Source organism: Stenella coeruleoalba, assembly GCF_951394435.1.
Source record: "Stenella coeruleoalba genome assembly, chromosome: 3".
In the NCBI taxonomy this organism is placed as follows: Eukaryota; Metazoa; Chordata; class Mammalia; order Artiodactyla; family Delphinidae; genus Stenella; species Stenella coeruleoalba.
This window is the reverse complement of record NC_137148.1, coordinates 81,074,298-81,100,332: the sequence shown is the minus strand read 5'-3', so window position 1 is coordinate 81,100,332 and position 26,035 is coordinate 81,074,298. Positions and strand designations below refer to the sequence as shown.

At 37.4% G+C, this 26,035-nt stretch overlaps 1 protein-coding gene and 1 long non-coding RNA gene across 4 annotated transcripts in view; one reads left to right on the top strand and one right to left on the bottom strand.

Moving 5' to 3' along the window:
- FAM174A (family with sequence similarity 174 member A) overlaps nucleotides 1–9,375 on the bottom strand; it is a gene marked incomplete at its 3' end in the record, with an annotated part of 35,402 nt that extends 26,027 nt beyond the window's left edge. For both annotated transcript variants that reach the window (XM_079917206.1, XM_079917207.1), the window contains exon 1: nucleotides 8,794–9,375. In XM_079917206.1, the coding sequence (XP_079773332.1) occupies nucleotides 8,794–9,233 (440 nt within the window). In that variant the 5' untranslated portion in view covers nucleotides 9,234–9,375. The remainder of the gene's footprint in view (nucleotides 1–8,793) is intronic.
- Nucleotides 9,376–9,533: 158 nt separating this feature from the next.
- LOC307184700 overlaps nucleotides 9,534–26,035 on the top strand; it is a 166,785-nt gene continuing 150,283 nt past the window's right edge. For both annotated transcript variants that reach the window (XR_013827798.1, XR_013827799.1), the window contains exons 1-2: nucleotides 9,534–9,717; nucleotides 12,608–12,672. This is a non-coding gene — a long non-coding RNA (uncharacterized lncRNA). The remainder of the gene's footprint in view (nucleotides 9,718–12,607; nucleotides 12,673–26,035) is intronic.

The following is a 26,035-nucleotide window of genomic DNA, read 5'->3' as shown; positions in this document are numbered from 1 at the left end:
AATGAACTTCTTGTGCCCTATAAACTTAGAATGTATTATTTTGAAAATAGTTTTGATCTTGCAGATCCCCTGAAGAGGTCTCAGAGAACCCTCCCACCCTCCAGGGTTCCCTGGACCACATGTCTACCACTGGCTTACATTGTACTTCTTCAATCAGTTATTTAAGCCAAGGGATGTTGGTTTTCTGTTCACAAAATAATAAATAGATATGTTTAAAAGGAAACTTTCAGTTTAAATAAATCCACTTAAAGAAATATATGAAATAGTAGAGGGTAGGCAGTTACAGGAAAAAATGTGAAATGGTTTAGAAAACAAACCAGTGCCTTCCTATAAACCTACCCTCTACTGTATTTATACAGGAGGAAACTACACAGTGCTTCCTCAGCTCTTCTCTTGGCTGGCTCCTTTCAACAGTGAGGTCTTGGCTCTGCATGTCAGCTCTTCAGAGAGGTGGTACACAACTAACCTAGTTAAAGAGGTTTTATTATAGATTTCCAAATCAGTCTTACTACATAGTTGAAATATTTTAATATCATGGTTGATGCCATAAAATAACTTTACTTCAGTAACAGTGGAATGTATCAAGTGGAAGTTACTTACAACAGTAACAAGTGTCACTAATTGAATTATATAATTCCTTTTCTACTTGATAAGGCATTAAGAGGAGTAGAAAAATAAGTGACAGCCTTCTACTTTTACTCATAACCTGGTACAACATAAAGACTTGGTCTACTTCATCTAAAGGTTGATCATAGTCTTAGGACACAGACATCACGTTAATGGGAAAAAAAGTCAAACAAAGCAAACAATGGATTTTACAATCATAGATGGTCAATAGACTCCATGGGACACAAATTAAACCACTTTAGTCTTCTAGGTCAGTTTCATCATATATAAAGTGAAAGATGTCATTTACATGTCCATATCTGTACCAAATCTGAAATTTAAGTAATTCTATAATCTAACATTCTGTAGTAAGAATAGGCTAAAAAAACTATTCATTTGTAAGTTTCAACTTTTGAATGACTTAGATTTATAGATGAATTCACTTTGCAAAGGTTTTTTGTGTGTAAGATATCAAATTTATCCATTTACTAATTCAAATTTTCGTAAATTTAAAATCAGGATAGGATAGTTAGGATATTAAACATATGTACCAATATTAAAACAGGATCATATTTATGACATCCCCCCCGCATAGGTATCAGTTTTCCATCTAATCATGCAACCGGTAACACTTCGCATTGAAATATTTAGTGCCATGCAAAAGAATGCTAGATGTTTCTAATAGGGGCTATGACAAAGAGTGAATCATACAAAATTGTCAGTATTCCCGGTTAAAAAAGGTGGAATGTAAGAAATTTCATATGGTACAACTGAATTACTAAGGTGGTGGAGGGGGAAGATGGCGGAAGAGTAAGATGTGGAGATCACCTTCCTCCCCACAGATATATCAGAAATACATCTACACGTGGAACAACTCCTACAGAACACCTACTGAACGCTGGCAGAAGACTTCAGACCTCCCAAAAGGCAAGAAACTCCCCACGTACCTGGATAGGGCAAAAGAAAAAAGAATAAACAGAGACAAAAGGATAGGGACGGGACCTGCACCAGTGGGAGGGAGCTGTGAAGGAGGAAAGGTTTCCGCACACTGGGAAGCCCCTTTGCGGGCGGAGACTGCGGGTGGCAGAGGGGGGAAGCTTCGGAGCCGCGGAGGAGAGCACAGCAACAGGGGTGCGGAGGGCAAAGCGGAGAGATTCCCGCAAAGAGGATCAGTGCCGACTGGCACTCACTAGCCCCAGAGGCTTGTCTGCTCACCCGCTGGGGCGGGCGGGGCTGGGAGCTGAGGCTCGGGCTTCAGGGAGAGGTCGGAGCTCAGGGAGACGACTGGGGTTGGCGGCGTTAACACAGCCTGCAGGGGGTTAGTGCACCACGGCTAGCCTAGCCGAGAGGTAGTTCGGGGAAAAGTCTGGACCTGCCGAAGAGGCAAGAGACTTTTTCTTCCCTCTTTGTTTCCTGGTGCGCGAGGAGAGGGGATTAAGAGCCTTGCTTAAAGGAGCTCCAAAGACTGGCGCGAGCCGCGGCTAACAGTGCGGACCCCAGAGACGGGCACGAGACGCTAAGGCTGCTGCTGCTGCCACCAAGAAGACTGTGTGCAACCACAGGTCACTATCCACACCCCCCTCCTGGGAGGCTGTGCAGCCCGCCACTGCCAGGGTCCCGGGATCCAGGGACAACTTCCCCGGGAGAACGCATGGCGCGCCTCAGGCTGATGCAACATCACGTCGGCCTCTGCCAGCGCAGGCTTGCCCCGCATCGTGCCCCTCCCTCCCCCCCGGCCTGAGTGAGCCAGAGCCCCCGAATCAGCGGCTCCCTTAACCCCGTCCTGTCTGAGCGAAGAACAGACGCCCTCCAGTGACCTATATGCAGAGGCGGGGCCAAATCCAAAGCTGAGCCCCGGGAGCTGTGCGAACAAAGAAGAGAAAGGGAAATCTCTCCCAGCAGCCTCAGGAGCAGTGGATTAAAGCTCCACAATCAACCTGACATACCCTGCATCTGTGGAATACCTGAATAGACAACGAATCATCCCAAATTGAGGAGGTGGACTTTGAGAGCAAGATTTATTATTTTTTCCCTTTTTCCTCTTTTTGTGAGTGTGTATGTGTATGCTTCTGTGTGAGATTTCGTCTCTATAGCTTTGCTTTCACCACTTGTCCTAGGGTTCTTTCCGTCCGTATTTTTATTTACTTTTTGAAAAAAAATTTTTCTTAATAATTATTTTACTAAAATATTTATTTTAAATAAAATATTTATTTTATTTTATCTTACTTTATTTTATTTTATTTTATCTCCATCTTTCCTCCCTTCCTTTCTTTCTTTCTTTGTTTCTTTCTACTTTTTCTCCCTTTTATTCTGAGCCATGTGGATGAAAGGCTCTTGGTGCTGCAGCCTCCCAGCTCCACGTAATATCAAATGGCGAAAATCTCCCAGAGATCTCCATCTCAACACCAACACCCAGCTTCATTCAATGACCAGCAAACTACAGTGCTGGACACCCTATGCCAAACAACTAGCAAGACAGGAACACAACCCCACCCATTAACAGAGAGGCTGCCTAAAATCATAATAAGTCCACAGACACCCCAAAACACACCACCAGATGTGGACCTGCTCACCATAAAGACAGGATCCAGCCTCATCCACCAGAACACAGGCACTAGTCCCCTCCACCAGGAAGCCTACACAACCCACTGAACCAACTTTACCCACTGGGGACAGACACCAAAAACAATGGGAACGACGAACCTGCAGCCCGCAAAAAGGAGAACCCAAACACAGTAAGTTAAGCAAAATGAGAAGAAAGAAAAACACACAGCAGAAGAAGGAGCAAGATAAAAATGCACCAGACCTAAAAAATGAAGAGGAAATAGGCAGTCTACCTGAAAAAGAATTCAGAATAATGATAGTAAAGATGATCCAAAATCTTGGAAATAGAATAGAGAAAATGCAAGAAACATTTAACAAGGACCTAGAAAAACTAAAGAGGAAACAAGCAATGATGAACAACAAAATAAATGAAATTAAAAATACTCTAGAAGGGATCAATAGCAGAATAACTGAGGCAGAAGAACGGATAAGTGACCTGGAAGATAAAATAGTGGAAATAACTACTGCAGAGCAGAATAAGAAAAAACAATGAAAAGAACTGAGGACAGTCTCAGAGAAGTCTGGGACAACATTAAACGCACAAACATTCGAATTATAGGGGTTCCAGAGAAAGAAGAGGAAAAGAAAGGGACTGAGAAAATATTTGAAGAGATTATAGTTGAAAACTTCCCTAACATGGGAAAGGAAATAGTAAATCAAGTCCAGGAAGCACAGAAAGTCCCGTACGGGATAAATCCAAGGAGAAACACGCCAAGACACATATTAATCAAACTGTCAAAAATTAAATACAAAGAAAACATATTAAAAGCAGCAAGGGAAAAACAACAAATAACACACAAGGGAACCCCCAAAAGGTTAACAGCTGATGTTTCAGCAGAAACTCTGCAAGCCAGAAGGGACTGGCAGGACATATTTAAAGTGATGAATGGGAAAAACCTACAACCAAGATTACTCTACCCAGCAAGGATCTCATTCAGATTTGATGGAGAAATTAAAAACTTTACAGACAAGCAAAAGCTGAGAAAGTTCAGCACCACCAAACCAGCTTTACAAGAAATGCTAAAGGAACTTCTCTAGGCAGGAAACACAAGAGAACGAAAAGACCTACAATAACAAACCCAAAACAATTAAGAAAATGGGAATAGGAACATACATATCAATAATTACCTTCAATGTAAATGGATTAAATGCTCCAACAAAAGTACATAGACTGGCTGAATGGATACAAAAACAAGACCCATATATATGCTGTCTACAAGAGACCCACTTCAGACCTAGAGACACATACAGACTTAAAGTGAGGGGATGGAAAAAGATATTCCATGCGAATGGAAACCAAAAGAAAACTGGAGTAGCAATTCTCATATCAGACAAAATAGACTTTAAAATAAAGACTATTAGAAGAGACAAAGAAGGACAATACATAATGATCAAGGGATCAATCCAAGAAGAAGATATAATAATTGTAAATATTTATGCACCTAACATAGGAGCACCTCAATACATAAGGCAAATACTAACAGCCATAAAAGGGGAAATCGACAGTAACACATTCATTGTAGGGGACTTTAACACCCCTCTTTCACCAATGGACAGATCATCCAAAATGAAAATAAATAAGGAAACACAAGCTTTAAATGACACATTAAACAAGATGGACTTAATTGATATTTATAGGACATTCCATCCAAAAACAACAGAATACACATTTTTCTCAAGTGCTCATAGAACATTCTCCAGGATAGATCATCTCTTGGGTCACAAATCAAGCCTTGGTAAATTTAAGAAAATTGAAATTGTATCAAGTATGTTTTCCTTCCACAGCACTATGAGACTAGATATCAATTACAGGAAAAGATCTGTAAAAAATACAAACACATGGAGGCTAAACAATACACTACTTAATAACGAAGTGATCACTGAAGAAATCAAAGAGGAAATAAAAAAATACCTAGAAACAAATGACAATGGAGACACGACGACCCAAAACCTATGGGATGCAGCAAAAACAGTTCTAAGAGGGAAGTAGCAATACAATCCTACCTTATGAAAAAGGAAACATCTCGAATAAACAACCAAACATTGCACCTCAAGCAATTAGAGAAAGAAGAACAAAAATTCCCCAAAGTTAGCAGAAGGAAAGAAATCATAAAGATCAGATCAGAAATAAATGAAAAAGAAATGAAGGAAACGATAGCAAAGATCAAAAAATCTAAAAGCTGGTTCTTTGAGAAGATAAACAAAATAGATAAACCATTAGCCAGACTCATCAAGAAAAAAAGGAAGAAGACTCAAATCAATAGAATTAGAAATGAAAAAGGAGAAGTAACAACTGACACTGCAGAAATACAAAAGATCATGAGAGATTACTAGGAGCAACTCTATGCCAATAAAATGGACAACCTGGAAGAAATGGACAAATTCTTAGAAATGCACAATCTGCCAAGACTCAATCAAGAAGAAATAGAAAATATGAACAGACCAATCACAAGCACTGAAATTGAAACTGTGATTAAAAATCTTCCAAAAAACAAAAGCCCAGGACCAGGTGAATTCTATCAAACATTTAGAGAAGAGCTAACACCTATCTTTCTCAAAGTCTTCCAAAATATAGCAGAGGGAGGAACATCCCAAACTCATTCTACGAGGCCACCATCACCCTGATACCAAAACCAGACAAGGATGTCACAAAGAAAGAAAACTACAGGCCAATATCACTGATGAACATAGATGCAAAAATCCTCAACAAAATACTAGCAAACAGAATCCAGCAGCACATTAAGAGGATCATACACCATGATCAAGTGGGGTTTATTCCAGGAATTCAAGGATTCTTCAATATAAGCAAATGAATCAATGTGATATACCATATTAAGAAACTGAAGGAGAAAAACCATATGGTCATCTCAATAGATGCAGAGAAAGCTTTCGACAAAAGTCAACACCGATTTATGATAAAAACCCTGCAGAAAGTAGGCATAGAGGGAACTTTCCTCAACATAATAAAGGCCATATATGACAAACCCACAGCCAACATCGTCCTCAGTGGTGAAAAACTGAAAGCATTTCCAGTAAGATCAGGAACAAGACAAGGTTGCCCCCTCTCACCACTCTTATTCAACATAATTTTGGAAGTTTAAGCCACAGCAATCAGAGAAGAAAAGGAAATAAAAGGAATCCAAATTGGAAAAGAAGAAGTAAAGTTGTCACTGTTTGCAGATGACAAGATACTATACATAGAGAATCCTAAAGATGCTACCAGAGAACTACTAGAGCTAATCAATGAATTTGGTAAAGTAGCAGGATACAAAATTAATGCACAGAAATCTCTGGCATTCCTATACACTAATAATGAAAAATCTGAATGTGAAATCAAGAAAAGACTCCCATTCACCATTGCAAAGAAAGAATAAAATATCTAGGAATAAACCTACCTAAGGAGACAAAAGACCTGTATGCAGAAAATTATAAGACACTGATGAAAGAAATTAAAGATGATACAAATAGATGGAGAGATATACCATGTTCTTGGATTGGAAGAATCAACATTGTGAAAATGACTCTACTACCCAAAGCAATCTACAGATTCAATGCAATCCCTATCAAACTACCACTGGCATTTTTCACAGAACTAGAACAAAAAATTTCACAATTTGTATGGAAACACAAAAGAGCCCGAATAGCCAAAGCAATCTTGAGAACGAAAAAAGGAACTGGAGGAATCAGGCTCCCTGACTTCAGACTGTACTACAAAGCTACAGTAATCAAGACAGTATGGTACTGGCACAAAAGTAGAAATACAGATCAATGGAACAGGATAGAAAGCCCAGAGATAAACCCACACACATATGGTCACCTTATCTTTGATAAAGGAGGCAGGAATGTACAGTGGAGAAAAGACAGCCTCTTCAATAAGTGGTCTGGGAAAACTGGACAGGTACATGTAAAAGTATGAGATTAGATCACTCCCTAACACCATACACAAAAATAAGCTCAAAATGGATTAAAGACCTAAATGTAAGGCCAGAAACTATCAAACTCTTAGAGGAAATCATAGGCAGAACACTCTATGACATAAACCACAGCAAGATCCTTTTTGACCCACCTCCTAGAGAAATGGAAATAAAAACAAAAATAAAAATATGGGACGTAATGAAACTTCAATGCTTTTGCACAGCAAAGGAAACCATAAACAAGATGAAAAGACAACCCTCAGAATGGGAGACAACACTTGCTAATGAAGCAACTGACAAAGGATTAATCTCCAAAATTTACAAGCAGTTCATGCAGCTCAACAACAGAAAAACAAACAACCCAATCCAAAAATGGGCAGAAGACCTAAATAGATATTTCTCCAAAGAAGATATACAGAGTGCCAACAAACACATGAAAGAATGCTCAACATCCTTAATCATTAGAGAAATGCAAATCAAAACTACAATGAGATATCATCTCACACCAGTCAGAATGGCCATCATCAAAAAATCTAGAAACAATAAATGCTGGAGAGGGTGTGGAGAAAATGGAACACTCTTGCACTGCTGGTGGGAATGTGAATTGGTACAGCCACTGTGGAGAACAGTATGGAGGTTCCTTAAAAAACTACAAATAGAACTACCGTATGACCCAGCAATCCCACTACTGGGCATATACCCTGAGAAAACCATAATTCTAAAAGAGTCATGTACCAAAATGTTCATTGCAGCTCTATTTACAATAGCCAGGAGATGGAAACAACCTAAGTGTCCATTGACAGATGAATGGATAAAGAAGATGTGGCACATATATACAATGGAATATTACTCAGCCATAAAAAGAAACGAAATTGAGTTATTTGTAGTGAGGTGGATGGACCTAGAGTCTGTCATACAGAGTTAAGTAAGTCAGAAAGAGACAAATACCATATGCTAACACATATATATGGAATCTAAAAAAAAAAATGTCATGAAGAACCTAGGGGTAAGACAGGAATAGACAGAGACCTACTAGAGAATGGATTTGAGGATATGGGGAAGGGGAAAGGTAAGCTGTGACAAAGTGAGAGAGTTTCATGGACATATATACACTACCAAATGTAAAATAGCTAGTGGGAAGCAGCCGCATAGCACAGTGAGATCAGCTTGGTGCTTTGCGACCACCTAGAGGGGTGGGCTAGGGAGGGTGGGAGGGAGGGAGACGCAAGAGGGAAGAGATATGGGAACATATGTATATGTATAACTGATTCACTTTGTTATAAGCAGAAACTAACACCATTGTAAAGCAATTATACTCCAATAAAGATGTAAAAAAAAAAAAGAAACTACTGCTAAAAGAACTTTTCTTCTTTTACATTTTATAAAATAAAGTACCCATATAATAAGGTCATTCTGCATTAGTATTAATTTACTCAAATAAAGATTGATTTAGAGGTTTGGTACTAATTTATAACTTATAAATGAAAGGGAGCAAGTACTTGGTGGTTTAAATACTCCCAAAGGTACCACAGGCTTTTAAGACATTCATCCTCACAGTCTTTCACTCAGGCAGGCACCCATGATACTGGGGGTGGGAAGAGGACAACGCCAGGTCAAAAGATAGCCCATTTCAGGCCTGCGAGGGAGGCTCATCGAGGCTTCGCCTCACCTGACCGTTCTGACGACGAAGTACACCAGCACCGCGCCACTCACCACCATCAACACGGTCAGGGCTCGTTGGGTCATGGGCTTGTCGCCGGGGTTGGGGCTCACAGCGAGGACGCCACCCACCGGGCCTTCTTCCCCCGCTTTCCCGCCTGGGTCTTCGGCTGCAAGCCCCGCACTGGGAGTGCTGCTATTGACGCCCTCGGCGCCCCGTGGTCCCTCGGCTTCGGCCGGAGCGCGGCCCGGGGACTGTGCAGCTGTGGGGCCGGACGGCAGAGGTGGCAGGGTTCGCGGCCCACGATCCGGAGGCATGGGATCCGGCACGGCCTCGGCCGCCTGCAGCAGTACCTCCAAGGGCCCTCTCAACTCAGGCAGCAGTAGCAACAGCAGGAGGGCGGAGGCGAGCAGGTGACTGAGGCAGCAGCTACAGTGCGTCGCCTTCATTTTCCCCGGACCGCCCTCTCACCACGTGGGAGCTGCCGGGCCCGCCGCCCTGGCTCCAGGTGGGACCATGGGCGCAGTGAAGAACGGAAGGGTGACCAAATCCCGGGCTAAGACCCGGCCACAGCAGGTGGCAGAAGCGTCAGCGGCTGCAGCTGCCGGGATAACCGGAAGTTCGTACATCTCAGCAGCCACTGCTACCAGGGACGCTTTCGGTTGCTAACATGCCGGGGCTGGCGCGTTCCGTGACGTCAGGCGCGCAAGACCATCTGCGCACGCGCCCTGCCAGAGGCGCGGGGAAGAGATCCTTGGTTGGCTCACAAGTAAGAAAGTAAGCAAAAAAAAAAGGTGTTTAAAGTGTGTAGCAGCTCTTGGCATGAAGAAAACATAAGAGATTGGAAGCTCGTAATTTGAGTTCGTTGGTGCAGAACTGCAGAAACACAGCTAATCATTTATTAAGACCGCCTTGACGTTTCCCTCAGCTCAGGTACAAATTTTAGACAGGTTTCTTCCTGCCTCTAGGTCCTTGACCTCTCTTTCCTTAGGGCATTTACGTTAGAAAACTTGTAACTGTACATTGATTCTCTGCATTTTTGAAATATAAATCTTTAAAAAAAATTTTGCCGGTGTTACAACCCAGGGCTGTCTTTCTTAAGGAACAAGGAGCCATCCTTTTGAAAAATGTCAACAAAGAAGATATCCCTATTCCCCAGTCTCTTTGGAAGGGTAGGAGCCTAACTTAGGCAGGCATCTTGTTTCAATTTGTAAAACTACCTCCTGCCACGAAGCTACGAGAAAATTTTACTTTTTCTTTGGGTAAGGCTAATTAGTAAACAGAATTGGCCTAAGAGCCTCCCTACTCTTAAAATCTCATAAGCTTTTTGTTATTTTCTGGTGAGTTGAGCTCAGAGTCCTGGCCCCTCTTCTCTATTGCAGTAATCTTGGATAAGTCTTCCTTGCCTGTTTAACTTTTTTTTTTTTGCGGTACGCGGACCTCTCCCTGTTGTGGCCTCTCCCGTTGCGGAGCACAGGCTCCGGACGCGCAGGCTCAGCGGCCATGGCTCCCGGGCCCAGCCGCTCCGCGGCATGTGGGATCTTCCTGGACCGGGGCACGAACCCGTGTCACCTGAATCGGCAGGCGGACTCTCAACCACTGCGTCACCAGGGAAGCCCTGCCTGTTTAACTTTGACATCAGTAACATGGAACTTTGGTTTGAGCATATACAAACACACACCAGACCAGAAGTCAAAGTTAGTATTTGTTCTTTTAAAAACTTATTCATTCAACAAATTGTTTAGACTTTCTACTCCTTTCTTAGCACTGGGTCTGAGTATTGAATAGTAGGCAAGTAAGATATGATCCTTGCTCTCTTAGCACTTAGGTTCAAATGGAGATAACAGAATAAACACTTGCATTCATTCTGATTCTGAAGTGTGTGTTATAAATGACAAGTACAGAGTCCACAGTAAAAATTGTGTAAAGGACTATTGTAGGTAAGGTGGAGAGGATAGTGTCTTCTAGCTGCTTGGGGGTAGCAGAGCAATGCAGTTGCTCCTGCCACATAGAATTGCAGGGACTAGGCCTCTTAATGCTGGGTTCCAGTGTGAGGAAGACCATCGGTGACACACCCTAATTTTAGCTTCCAACCTGGGCATTTATCAGTAATGAAGTGGCTCCTTGGGTTTCTTCTCTCCCTTATTCACAACCTTATTCAGAGTCATATGTGGAAGAGAGTTAGTATGTAATGCCACTCCCTTCCACTCCTCAAAAAAGTCCAATATTCAACAATCAAAAAACAAAAAAAGTTCATCATCATCTTTCTTTCTTTACAGTATCTCATTTTTACCATTGTGTTCCTTGTCTTGATTAATGGCATTATTCTTCACTCAGGTGTTCAGGCATAAAATCTTGGAGTCATCCTTTATCCTTGGCTTTCCACTGGCATCATTGCTTGCCAGTAACTGCAAAGTGCTAAATAATTCTGAAATAGCAGAGTTAAACTAGTGATTCCAAATAGTTAGAGTGTATCATGTTCTAGTGTTTCTCCAAATGTGATTCTTAGCTACCTGAATCAGAATCAGAAATGGGATTTGTTAAAAATGCAGGTTCTAGGTCACTATTCCAGAAATTCTAAGCCAGAATTTTTGGGATTGGGGACATGGACTCTGTATGCATTTTTATTAAGCTCTCAGGGTAATTTTTATTTGCACTAAAGTTTAAGAATCTCTTCTCTCTCTCACCACCTATGTCCAAATGTTGTCAAATTTTCTCCATTTTCCTAATGTCTCTGTCACTAATCAACTCTTTTCTGTTCCCTGCCTCTGACAAGGGATTATTTTTATATTGCTAGAGATCTTAAACCTGCAGATTATTGTGTTTTTTGCATAATACTGTATTATTTGTAAAGTGTCATGAAACAGTATTTTCAATTCAATCACAGGAACTAAGAGCAAGTTTCCTGGGAGAAAATATTGTATTTTGCTTGTATAATATAAAGTGACAATTTGGGGGCACACATGTCTATTTAAAAGACAGATTGTCAAACTAAGTATAATTGGTGTTTCTGAATTTTTTCTATTAATAATAATGATATTTGTTCATTTACATGTTTTAATTTGTCTCACAAACAAGTTGTGCCAATCACTAGAGATTTAAAAACATATAGGGGAGAAAAATTATTAGAACAAGTAATTTATATCAATTTACTTAAATTAATCTGCATACTAGGAAAAGACCACCATTATTCTAATTTATCAGGGAACACTCCAGCTGACAGAACAACAGTCTTCCGTGGAAATCTGTAAAATACCACTGGCCTGATAAGTAAAATCTAACCCTCCCTCCCTGCTCTAGTATTGAATAATAATTTTGAATATTAATTAAGCATCTATTGTGTACCAGATATCATTTTATCAAATGTTAAATGACTATCTTTGTTTAGTCCTTACCAGAAAAGAACAAACTAAAACTAAACCATTATTCTGTTTTATAATTAAGGAAACTGAGATCAAGGATAATCAAAATGGTAAAAATCAACATGAGTAAAAACAATAGAGCTGGGCAGTGAACCCAGGCAGTCTAGCAACAGAGGTGGGCTATTGCGTGCTGCATTTTATCTTCTCCTAGTTCTAGGTTTCCATGATTTGAGTCTAGCTTATTGTCTCAATCAGCTATTGCTAGATTAATGCTGCATAGCCAGTAACTATAAAGATATCTGTGGCATACAGCAAATAAACATTTATTCTTTCTCCTGTGTTTTTGGTAAAGGTGGGATTGACTAATTTAAGTTGACCTTGTGGGTAAGTGAAAAGGGGATAGGGAATGGGCATAAGGAGAAATGAGGAGCCATGTATGTCTTTTTTTTTTTTTTAAACAGTGAAAACAACTGGTTACCCAAAGTCCCACCTGATGCCCTGACACACACCTCACTGGAGAGAGAAGGTATGTCACATGGCCACTTCTAGCTTCTGGGAATCTTGGAACTTTAATGTTAAAATGGGCATATTCTAGTCCCTGACAAAATTTGTTTATGTTAGCAACAAAAAAGAAGACAATTTATATTGATAGGCATTTCATTTTCAGTTCTATCTAATAGAGAACAAGGCTCAAATGAGTGTTCTCTGGTGTCAGAATTCCCTACCTTCCCTCTTCCCCTCCCATTAAGGAAGAGGGAAGGTAGGAGGTTGGCTCAACTGGAATGGTCATTCATAGCGACATCTGATAGATTGAGTCTCTTATACTTTAAGTGGCAGTTTATTTCCACATCAGGTGGGACTGTCTATACCCTGAAGTCCAAAAAGAAAAAGAGTTCAATATGACAAGAGAATACAAACTGATCACAAAACCAGGAAGTCAAGAGAATGTACTAAAGAGCTCAAACGTGAAGGCAGAATTGGAATGTCAGAGGACAACTAAAGAGCAACAGTTCAAGAATAAGAAGGAACAGTGTTGTTGCGGTAGGTACCACATAACCAAGTAGGAATATGAATAAATATTAGGGTTAAATATCTAAAAGAAAATGACCATGTAAATGGGCTATGGTTCCTGAGAGGAAAGAAACAAGGTGAGCCCCACAGTTTCCCTGGATCTCTGCCTGGGGAAGATTTCCCAGCTATAGTGCATCAACCTGGAGTTCAATCAGAATGTGCAAGTCTCTCTTATCTGAAGAGGCAGAGGTCAGAGTTCTGGGCTTTTGAAGTGGTTGGGATCTGTGGACCAGGGCATTAAGAGAAGGAGTCTGTGGAGGTCATGAAGTTCATGTGGTGGTTTCCCACACACCCTTGACTGAGAGCTGGGCAGTACCACCAAACACAGCCACACAAAGTTAATAAGAGACTGGCTGTTACAGAGGTAAGAGCAGAACAGAGAGATTAGACATTAAGCAGTGCTGGGGACTTCGAACTTAGGGCCCAGACTTCCTGAATAGACCCTTTAACACCTCCTAACAAAGTGGGAATCAAGCTGAATCACTGCTTTATGATAAAAGCCACACCCAGAGAAAGGCCCTGTTTATACCCACTTTAACAAAGCTTAAAACCAAGCCCTAACGAGATTCTTAGAGGAGGCAGAGTTTTGAGATTGGATCTCACCAATTTACAGGGACTTGGAAAACAGATAAACAGAAATTATACAGTCTCAAGAACAGAGATCTAAAAAGATTCAAGAAAAAATGAACAAACCCCCTTGAACTTATGGACCAATATTACACAGTTTAATATATATGCATTGGAGCTCCAAAAGAAAAAACATTATAATGAGACAATAAATATTTTTGAAAAATGATTGAAAAACTTTCACTTACAGTTCCAAGAAGGTCAGAGAGCAGTTAGCAAGATAAATACCAAGAAAACTGCATATAGGCATATCAGAGTCACACAGAGAGTCACAGATATCAGAGTCCAAATTAGAACGTCTTGAAAGGAGCCATAGAAAAAAGATGCATTCATTACAGAAGAACAATAATATATATGAAGGCAGAGTTCTCATCGGAAACAATGAAGACCAGGAGCGGTAGCATCTTTAAGGTGCTAAAAAGAAATTAAAAAGTTATCCATCTTGAATTATATATCCAGTAAAATTGTCTTCCAAAAAATATGGCAAAATAAAGATATTTTCAGGCAAGTGAAAGCTGAGGAAACTCATTTCAAACAGACGGCACTACAGGATGTTTTTCAGGCTGGATGGAAGTGATACAAGATGGAAATTTCGATTTACAGGAAGGAGAGAATGGCAAGTGGAAATGGAAAATCACTGTGTAAATGCAAAGATCAATTTTTTAATTCTCTTCTAATTTTCTTAAAAAGAATTTAATGCTTTGCATAAGGCCACGTTTATGATGCGTGTACCTGTAAAAACATGGCAATAGAGCATAAAGGTAAAGGACGAGGGAGGTGAACTAAATGGAAATATACTTTCCCATTTGTGAAGTATGACATGTGACATGTGAAGTTTGAAATGTCAGATGTGAAGTGGGATTATGAAGTAGGAAACTCCTAAGGTTAGAAGTGGAATGTTTATAAGTAGAATCATGCTGTTGTAAGGCTATAACATTTGTGAAATGTGAGGTGGGAAATGTCAGGTGTGAAGTGGGGTTTATGAAGTAGGAAGCTCCTATGATTAGAAGTGAAAATTGAAGTAACACAATATTGATGCTAAATAGGCATTGTTAAAATAATAATAAGGAGAAATATCGTTAGACTTACAGCAACCAGCCAAAAATAATGAATAGAGTTATATCTATGGAAAGATAATATAAATATATAGCTACAAATAAAAATATATCTTTGTCAAGTATTTCTTACAGTAGATCATGAAGATGGCATTTTTTCTAATAAAAAAAGTGATACGTTGATACTATTGAAGTTTAGAAACTTACAGTTTAAAGAAGCAATAATTCTACCACCCTGAGAATTTCCTTTATTCCAATATTATATATGTGCCTGTATGTATGTATATATACATATATAATTTTTTGCTTGTATATTTAGTCCAATAAGTATATATAATTTTTATTCTATTTTTATATTTATGTCATAAATAATATTTTGTCTCAAATATCTTTGTAAACATGAATTTTAATGATTTATTATACGTAATCACTACGTTGGACAGTTTCCCTTTAGCTGGAGCACTGTTATGAAAAATATCACTAAAGTATTATTTTATTTAAATATTTTCTGCATCTCTGCCAGTGAATTATTTCTTAAGGGAATATATGCCAGTGACCTCATTTTAGGGTTTTAGGTAGACAGAGTCTCTCTGTCTTAAAGATTTAAAAAATAAATTTGTTGTGTCAGTTGTTTGAAAAGCAGAAGTGGATAGAGCTGAGGCAATACTAAATGGTGAATGGTCTCATGAGCTGTAACTGAGCACCCAATCCAGTGAATAATAACTGTGGGAAGTAAACCCAAGTAAACCCAAGGCAAGAATACAAGAGGGTGATGTCTGAGAGTGGAGCCAGTATGGAGTAGGGTGATAACACCTTTGCCTCCCATTCATTGCCATCATCACTTGGGAGAAGGTAAGGCCTCATTGAGGAGGGTTATATTAATTAACATTTCAGCCTGTGCAGCAGTTTAGTGTTCCTAAGGTGAGGGATAGTCTATTGGCAATGAACCTAAAAGGAGAAGTCAGTGTCAGGCTTGAGGGGAAAATAGAGATTATTTTGTGAGACAAGGCAGTTATGACTGGCTTTATATGTGCACAGTATAATCTTCCTTAGCACGAGTGTCACCAAGTGAGTTAAAAACTGCATTTATGGGGCAGTGGGAATTTACTGAGGCATGAAGAGACATTGGGATCATAGGGTCATGAAATTTATAATCTGTAACAGATATGTCTGCAACTGTCTGCTCTAGGGCCTCTTCAGTGCAATATAGGGTGGTGGTTGATATTAGTAGGGCAGGGGAGGAGGTGCAGTTTATGTCTTAAAGCTGAGAAACAGGGCAGGCACCTCAGAAAATAACCAAATTCACCAAGGCAATTAAATATGCAAGCCTTTGTGAACAGATCTTGCCATTCTTTGATAGAGCTGAAGCCAGATTTAGAATTTGTTGGAGACAATATACTTGTGTTTTTAATTCCAGAAAGAGCATATGATATTGGGATAGTAAGCATTATATCTTAAAATGGCTCATTAATTTGGAAGGATATACTTGATGCCATGTAAGAGAGAGAAGTGCTTCCTAATGATCAGTTGCTTCTGTATGATGAAAACCGACTAGTTTTTAAATATTTTTATTTAAATACTTTAAAAATATTTTTAAATTTTTGAGAAATATTTAAAAATTTTAAAATATTTTTATTTGAACAGATACTAAATTTATATGGTTCAAAATTCAAAATGTACAAAAGGATATTTACTGAAAAACTGTCTTCCATCCCTATTTACCAGATAAACAGTTCCTCTCTCAGAGCCTAAATATTTTCAGTTTCTCATGCATTTTCCAGTGATAAACATATGTATACAGGTTATATAAAAGTGTCCTTTTTAACACAAATGAAATGGTAGTATTCTTTACATACAGTTTGGTACTTTGCTTTTCCGTTGGTGTTATTTTTTAAAATACCTTGGAGATCTTTCCATATCAGTACATCATGAGATTTATCATACTGTTTTATTCAGGGCTGAATTGTGATTTTTGTGAGCCCTAGGTTCTTTTGCCTTCTTTGACCCCTTTCTCCATAAATAATAGTAATAGTAACAGTAATGGTAATAGTAATAATAATAATGTTCTATTTTATGACTGTGTTGGTATAAAGATGAATATAATCAAGGTTGGATTCATTATTATTTATTATTATTATATTTATTTTTTCTGATTTTAAAAGAAATTTAAATTAGCACATTTTCATGGGTCCCTAAAAGTACTGGTGAGCCTTAGGCACTATGTGTATTGTGACTAATTGAAAGATAAATCAGCTCTGGCTGATTTTATTATTACAAAGTTTTCCATAATAAGGACATTATTTTAATCAAGTCCTTGTTGATGAACAGTTAGGTTGTTTCCAAACTTTTTGATTTTTTTTTAATAGTAAGGAGTTTAAAAACTGTAAGCTAAACAAAAAGATGCAGCCAAACATAATAAGTATTTACATACTAATTTAGAATTGTACTACCTTGTAAACTAAAATTATTATTTTATTTTATTTTCCTGCATTTTTTAGCTGGCAGTAAACCAAATAGTCACCAAGTGCTAGTGGGGCATGTGAAATAGCACTTTTTGTTTCTCTGTCATGATTTTTATTTTCTTTTTCTTTCTACATACACCATCCCCTTCTCTTTGCCTTCTCCTCCTTTGATTCAGATTAATATTACTATTCTCTTTACAGTTCTTCCTTCTTTCCTATTGGTTCTTTAAGTTTGTCCTAAAGGCTTATTTATATTTAAACACTTTGGTAGAATTCAAAGATGAGGACATGGCCAGTATTGTTAATATTTGAAATGTGCCTGCATAGAATTTCCCTGGGCTGAATTCATAGATAAATAGCCTAACACAAAAATTAATTCATATGCTGTGAAATGTCTTATAAACGAAATGATCAAATTGTCTTATATCCTTGATTCTCACAAGTTTATTAACTGTATTATGTCTTTCTCTTTATCCCATCCTTTATGCCTATCTCTTGACAAAATCATTTCTTAGGTCTATATATTGGCTATCTTAGCATTAACATGAAACTCTTACAGCATACTTAGCTGGCTCAGTATGGCTTCTCTCAGTGAGATATTTTCCCAATTAATTTTATGTTTGTAGATCAGCGGTTAAAACTAAATGAGGCTGGGGGTGGGTAGGTAAATGCATATATAATCAACTAGGGATTGATGGTCCTGTCTAAAAGTAGATGTCATTTACTTTTAGTCAGTTTTCATCATACAAGACAAGAAAGCATAAGTTGATTTTTTTCTCAAAATAAACCATAAATTCATATATTTATGTGACATCACTTTTTAATTAGCAAGTAAAATAAATAAAAATATCAAAAAAACACTGTGCAGTCAACACTGCACACCAAATCAAATATATCTGTAAGCTGTAGAACTCATTGGTCGGCAGTATGAAACTTTTGTGTAAACTCTTCAAGGACAGGAATTTTTCACTGCCTTTGTATTTAACAAGTATGCCTGCATGTGGTTGGTGTTCAGTAAATATAGGTTAATATACAGAATGAATAAAAAGTAAGATTTCTAATTTTGAATAGTAGTAATAATGTTTCTTTTATTCATATACCACAGCTCTCTAGATAGAAAGATATAGTGCAAATTCTTTAGGTTAATCAAATTCCATTACTTGAAGGAAAAAAATTAACACTAAATAGATTTTCATATGTAGAGTCTTAGAATTCTTACATACTATATAGAAGTAAATGTAATCCTCTAAATTTTGTTGAAGAGCAGAGGAATGTCTAGAGAGGTTCTATAAATTTTTTAGTGGACAAAAATACTGAAGGCATGACTAAGCTTAAACCTCCTGATTTTTAAAATTGGACCCTTTTGTACCACACAATGTTTTCTACTCTGTCACTAGTGCTATCTGTCAACAAACAGTTGGATAATAAAAGGACTTACTTCCTACATCTATAAGGGGTTTAGATTTTTAAAAATTGAACCTTTTGTTAGTAAGGAAAAAAGTTTAAAATTAAAAGTAACTGTTTTTTCTTATTCTAAATGGAGTTAATATAACTACCAGATTTATGCAGCAAAGTTCGATTTTATGAGTACAATACATTAAAAATTATTTAAGCCATAATGAAATTTGTAACTGGTCTGAAAACTAGTTTTGCCATGGTTAATCATTCACAGCAGTGAATGATCCTTCCTGTTTTATCAAGTAAACCCATCTAATTTAAAGTTGAAAATGATATAGCATATCCATAATGCTCATCTCAAAGGATGACAAGAATCATTGAGCAAATATGTAAATCTGCAGCTTAAAAAAATTAGGAATTTTCCTTTAAAAATCATCATCAGATATATTTGCTATATAAATATTTGGTTGCAGTCCTAACAAGGATTCCTTATTATGCTAATAAAGATACCCAAGGAATTAATTATTTATTTATTAATCTTATAATTAGATACCCTAGTAAGGATATGCTAATCAGGCTTCCATGCTCATGATCACTACCAGCAATCAGCACAGGCATACTAAGAAGTGGAATATGGGAGATAGTCAAAGAAGTATTTCCTTCCCATGAACGCTATTGCAATTTCCAATTTTGATTTTGTAGGAAGGGTACAGTAAAATAAAACTATGATGGCAACCTACCTGTAACTCAGGAATGTCCCAGAGTGTGTATAAATCTGCTGAGTGGGTCCTAAAGGTGGGGGAGGAGGAGATTAGCCTGTGCCTAAAACTTCTAAACGGAACCAGGTGGTACATCCACCCACCTTGGCATATCAAATAAATGATCACAAGCCACAAGCTCATGATGTAGCTCAGATATTTATCCAGCATCACTCTCCTGCTTATGCACTCTACTTATTCATTTACTTCTTGGCATACTTCTTGGTTTGGTTTTACTTATGTTTCTTTTGAAGGCATTTACCCTACACTTGGCCTGCATCCTGGCTTAGTGCACTGCAGCTTCAAGAAAAACCTCTGAAAAATTATAGAATATGTATAGAACTATTAATTAAAATTTTCATATATCTTATTGTGTCTGTGCGAGAAAACTTCACTAAATTAGGTAAAGGCAGTTAAGGGAAGTAGAAACTAAGAATTCCATTATTTAATATCTGCACTGTTCCTATGTTTTTTAAACAAACAACTCTGTTCGGTGTGCATCACTGGAGGATGCTAATAAATATAGCAGTTCTAAAAACATACACTGAACATCCTGTCATGTGAAAACTACATATTCTCTCACAACAGAAGAAACAATGATGAAAAGCCAATTCTGTACTTTAAAGTCAAGACAAATACAGCAGAGGGAAAAGGAAGGAAAACAAGTATCCAAGAATGATGTCAATCTTTGATGATGCTTTAATTATTATCTTGCTTATCACCAGGGGAAAAATACTTTCCATTCCTGGATATATCAGACCTTATTGATGAGAACTTTTAAAATAGATTTTATGCTTTAGTGTGATTCATTCATTCATTCATCCTTTGAATTTATCAAACCTGTATGAGCACTGCATGAACATCTTCAGTACCTCCTCTTTGGAAGATGCTTCACACTCACACTTCCATGGTCACTGGGCAGTCTGACCCCACTTTTGATCCACATCTGGCAAGTTCTAGGTGGGCACCTGACCCAAGGTAGGCCATTCATAATTCATTACAATGAATTTGGAACTGGCACTAAGATTGGTCTCATACCTGGGAATGTTTATTGAATGGTTAAAATGTAAAATCTCAGCCAAGCTTTCTGCGATGTGAGCTAGGGTGTAGCCAAAGCTGATACGAATATTGAAAAAAAAGTGACATGATAGGAACAAACAAGATGAGGAGTGGATAGTGACTGTAAGTTTGTTTGCTTTTGTAGGTTTGTTTGCTTTTGTTCATTTTGTTGTTTTATTGTTTTTATTTTGAAACCTTAGCTTAACTTGAAGCTGCATTTACTCTCACATTCTTGTATGCATCTCATTTAAACAATTTATCTTTCAATGTAAAACTCTTAAGAGCAGAGAATTTTAGAAACACAAAAATCTCACTCATACAATACTGTCCCGTTTTGTTAAATGTATTTTGTGAGGGCAATATTTTTGTGTAAAATTATCTAAAACTCTGATTTGTCAATACATAATACAACTCAAACCCTCAAATTAGATAGTTCTGTAACACATCCTATCTAATATATTTCTAAATAATTTTAAACTGTGCAAAAAAATCGATTCATATATTTAAGAGCAACTTTCTTTGAACTTTAAACAGATGTATTTCAGAAAAATATTTAATTAGATCTAAAGGACAGATTTTTCAGTAAAAAAACAATAATTAATTGCATTAAGAATTTCATGTATGAGGTTAATATGATTGCTTTTTGAAAACCAATATTACAGGGTGGTGAATAGGTCTTACCTGTAACTGGGAATTGGTAACTAGGAACCAGAACTGAGGACAGGGAGACTTAAATACTCTGTATTCTAGGGAGAGCTGAGGACAAATGAAGACTAGACACTTCTTTGGGTTTATTTAGAGGACATTATCACTCCTGTCCTACTGTGGACTCAAAGATGTCCTTAAGGAGAAAAGTAGAAAAAGAGGATAGTTGAAGGCAAGGAGCAGAAAAAAAAAAAAAAAAAACATTTCAAGTTTCTAACCCACTAAGTTTAAATTCAGTAAAATGGTTTGCTTTAACTGGAGAGTTTTCATTATCATTTTTGGACTGCCTTCTATGAAAGCAAGATTCTCAGCAGTGTAATGCTACATACCTACATGTTAGGCTTCCATGTAAGAATGACTTACGTGCAGAATTCCTCTTTGAAAAATGGAAGTTGTATAGACTGTAGCTTTGAAGCTTCTGCCTCACATAGCTTAGAAACATAAAAAGTACATCATTAGGCAATGAGGCAGTAGTCACATCTAAAATATTTAATTATTATTAGCATTTTTAAAACTTTTAGCTATAAACTATAATATGCAGTGTTAAAGTGCAACACACAAATCTATATCATATGATCTGAAACTATCAATTACATAAATCAATTTATGGCTTAGCATTATTAGAATTATGTGATCTAATAGAACAAAAAACTATTATCCTATATCTCCAAGGTGGTTTAATAAACTCTCAGTATAAGTTGTTCCAGGAGTAATCCTCATAAAAAATTCTCCGAAGCAATTATTTTATTGGGTTTATGTAATGCAGACAAATCAAAAGATAATAGTTCAAACTCTCCTTTGATTATTACAACGTTTAACATTATATTTCACTGGAACCTGTTAAGAAATGATGTGTTCAGGGTTTTATTTTTCAAGTGCTAAGAAAATTAAGAATATTTATAGAAAAACTTTAAGGTCACTACAGAGGTTACTGATTTTATTTATAATTTCCAAGCTTTCAGGTCAGAACAGTAACTTCCAATGTGAATTTTTCAGCATTCTAGGATTTTTCTGCTTAATTGGAGTGCCCCAAAGTTTCAAGCAGTTTTCTTTTAAAAAATCAATTTTAATTCATTTAAATTAAACTAAAATTATTTTTACTGAACTGTTCATGCTGTTTTTACTGCTTAAATAACTTTATTTAAAAAGTGAAAAACAGTTACCAGAAACATATTAGTGTACATTTTATAAATTAAGCATGTGTATAAATATCAACAGTAGAACAGTTGTTCTCTTAGAGAATGAGGCCCATGGCATAAGCATCACTTGGGGATGTGTTAGAAGTGAAAATTCTCAGGTACCAGTCTAAGCTATTGAGTCAGAAACTTTGGGCTGGACCCAGGAATCTGAGATTTTCCAAGCCCACTATGTGATCTGGAAGCACACTGTGTTTCAAGAACCACTACAGGAGGGTATTGCTACTAGGAAAAGATTAAAACAGGTTAACAATTGGTTGTTTTCTGTAAGTTGAATCTTCCGATTGTAAAACTAGTTTCAGTCTTGGCTACACATTAGAACTGGGGAACTTTAAGAAATTCTCATGCCAGGGCCACAACTAAAACCAAGTAAGTGAGATTCTCTGGGGTTTGGGACTCAGGCATATTTTGTAAAGCACCCCAGGTTATTATAATGTGCAGTCAAATTTGAGAACCACTACATTTTGGAGTAAGCTCTTGTAAGAGTAGTGCCCTGCGAGAGCTATAAAGATATTTCCTAAATATTAATGCCACCTTTTGAGGGTGCTTAAATGCTGAGATATCACAGGTACCCTCTGCCTTGGGCATTCTGCATCCTTCAAACCATCTGGAATGGCCAAAGTTAATGCATCCCTAGATTTTTCTCCACCTCCCAGAATTTACTGGAAGAAAAAAAAAACAACAGAAATTGAAGATCACAGCTATAAAAGAAAGATAACACACTATGACCTAGACAAACCAGAATTAATAGAGAAGGTAGTTCAATAATTTAAAATAAACATAATAAATATCCTCAGAAAACAGAGAATGTTGGTAGCATGAAGGAGGAACAAGAAATTATAAAGAAGAATCAAGCAGAAATACTAAGTATTAAAAAAAAGAACTCTTGCCTCATTCTCTCTTTCCCATCACTGCCTATATTCCTCTGGAAAGTTATAATGAATCAGTTTTAGTTCTACCTTATTTAGAAATTGCCTTCCTCCCTCCCTCCCCCCTCCCTCTCTCCTTCCCTCCCTTCCTTCCCTCTTTCTATTTCCAATTTTGATGTTTGCTTTGTAGACACTAATAGATTTAATTAAATTAATTATTCACCATTACTTCTTATATATCTGTCCAATGTAATGCACAAAAAAGAAAAGACAATATCTAATAGGCAGTATCTCTGCCCTTTAATCCTAGATGGCAATAGCAACCCCTCCCTCTGTATTGACAATAAAGAATGTCTTTGGAGATTGTCAGATGTCCCATGGGGGACAAAATCACCCCCAGTTGAGAACCACTGGTAAACAATATTCTGGCTTCTCTCACCATAGAATGATTTTGCCTGTTGCTAAATATCACATGATTGGAATTAGATGGTATGCAGTTTGGTCTATCTTATCTAATCAACCCATCACTGTCCTTGAGTGTAGATCTATTTGTGCTGTTAGAGTGGATGTTTTAACCATAGTTCCGAGATTGATCTCTATTGTTGTGTTTGGCTGAATTTTGTTTTTTTTATAAATGCAGCTTTCCATTGTATGAATATACTACAACTTATTTAACCCATTCTCTCATTGATGGGCATTTGGTTTCTAAATTTGACTATTATGAATAAAGCTGTGACCATTTTTGTACATGTCATTCTGTGGATATGCATTCGTTTCTGTTGATGTTCTGTTGATGTTGCTGTTCATTAAATCTAAGAACTTCTATTATGAAAAGACACCACTGAGAGAGTGAAAAGGCACTCTGAGAGGAGATATTTCAGTACATATTTTCATCAAGGAACTCATATCTAAATATATAGAGAGAGCTCCTATAGATCTATAAGGAAAAGACAATCAAACTGGAAAAATGAGTAAAAAACTTGAACAAGTTCTTCACAAAAGAGAATATGCAATAAATGTATGAAAGGGAGCTCAATCCAATAGCCATAAAAGATATGTAAGTTAAAACAGTAATTGGATAACCCTACACAGCTACCAAAATGGCTAAACTTAGAGACTGACATTACAAAGTATTGGGAAGAATATAAAAAAAAACCTGGATCTTTCACATTGCTTACTCTATGAGACATTCTCACTATGAAATATACAAAATGCTCTGACATATGTTTGGGTTGTTCTTAATATTTTGTCATTAGAAACAATACAGTAATATTCTTGTGCTTTCGTCTTTGCACTTCATGTGAGAATTGGTTCTAGATTTCTAGAAGAATCTGTTTCACTGTGACTTGTAGGACTTTTTAATATATCATGGATATTAACTCTTTGCGGTACGCAGGCCTCTCACTGTTGTGGCCTCTCCCGTTGTGGAGCACAGGCTCCGGACATGCAGGCTCAGTGGCCATGGCTCACGGGCCCAGCCTCAACGCGGCGTGTGGGATCCTCCGGGACCGGGGCACGAACCCATGTCCCCTCCATTGGCAGGTGGACTCTCAACCACTGCGCCACCAGGGAAGCCCCTATGGATATTAACTCTTTAATGTTATATATGTTGAAAATATTTTTCTTCTTATATCACTTCTTTTAACTTTGTTTTTAAGCTCTGGTAATATATAGAACTTTAAAATTTTACTGTCATATCTATCACATTTCTTTTATGACATGTTCATATCTTGGTTAGAAAAGTGTTTTATCTCAGGAATATTCAAAAATATTTTTCTAATACTATATTTTACATAAAATTCTTATTTGTTAAATCATTTATAGTTTATTTTTCATTATGATATATGGCTGGAATCATCCTCATATTATTATTATTATTATTATATTTTTCGGTATGCGGGCCTCTCACTGTTGTGGCCTGTACCGTTGCGGAGCACAGGCTCCGGAAGCGCAGGCTCAGCGGCCATGGCTCACGGGTCCAGCTGCTCCGCGGCATGTGGGATCTTCCCGGACCAGGGCACGAACCCGTGTGCCCTGCATCGGCAGGCGGACTCTCAACCACTGCGCCACCAGGGAAGCCCCATCCTCATATTATTTATTCCCTGTTGAAACAAAATTTTCTCTTTTCCACATACTAATTCCCCATATATGTATGTGTCCTTTTCTTAACTCCTCAGTTACTTTTTTCATCCGTTTGTCCATTATTGCATAATATCACATTTATTTTTATTTTCTTCCTTTTCAAAAATTTCCTGGCTATTCTTGAGCATTTGCTCATCCAGATAAGCTGTTGAATAAATTTGTTTTTCTCCCCCTAACCCCATAAAAACCCTCTGAGAATTTGATTGAGTTTGGCATTTACTCTGAGTCATTTTATATTTTTATGATATGGAATCTTCTCATCTAAAAGTACAGTATGTATTTCCCTTAACTTTTATATTTGTAACAAAGATTTACAGTTATTTTCAGAGATCTTACACATTTCTTGTTTGGTTTATTTCTATGTCTTTTATAGTTTTTGCTGCTATTATGGATTTCAATTATTTTCTTTCAAAACAATTTTTTGATAGTTTATGAAAAAGACATTAATTTCAGTATATTGATATTGGGCCTGCCACTAGTTACTAAGCTCCCCTAGAATATCTAATAGCATTTTTTTCTTAGTGTAATTTTATTTTTCCAATTTAGT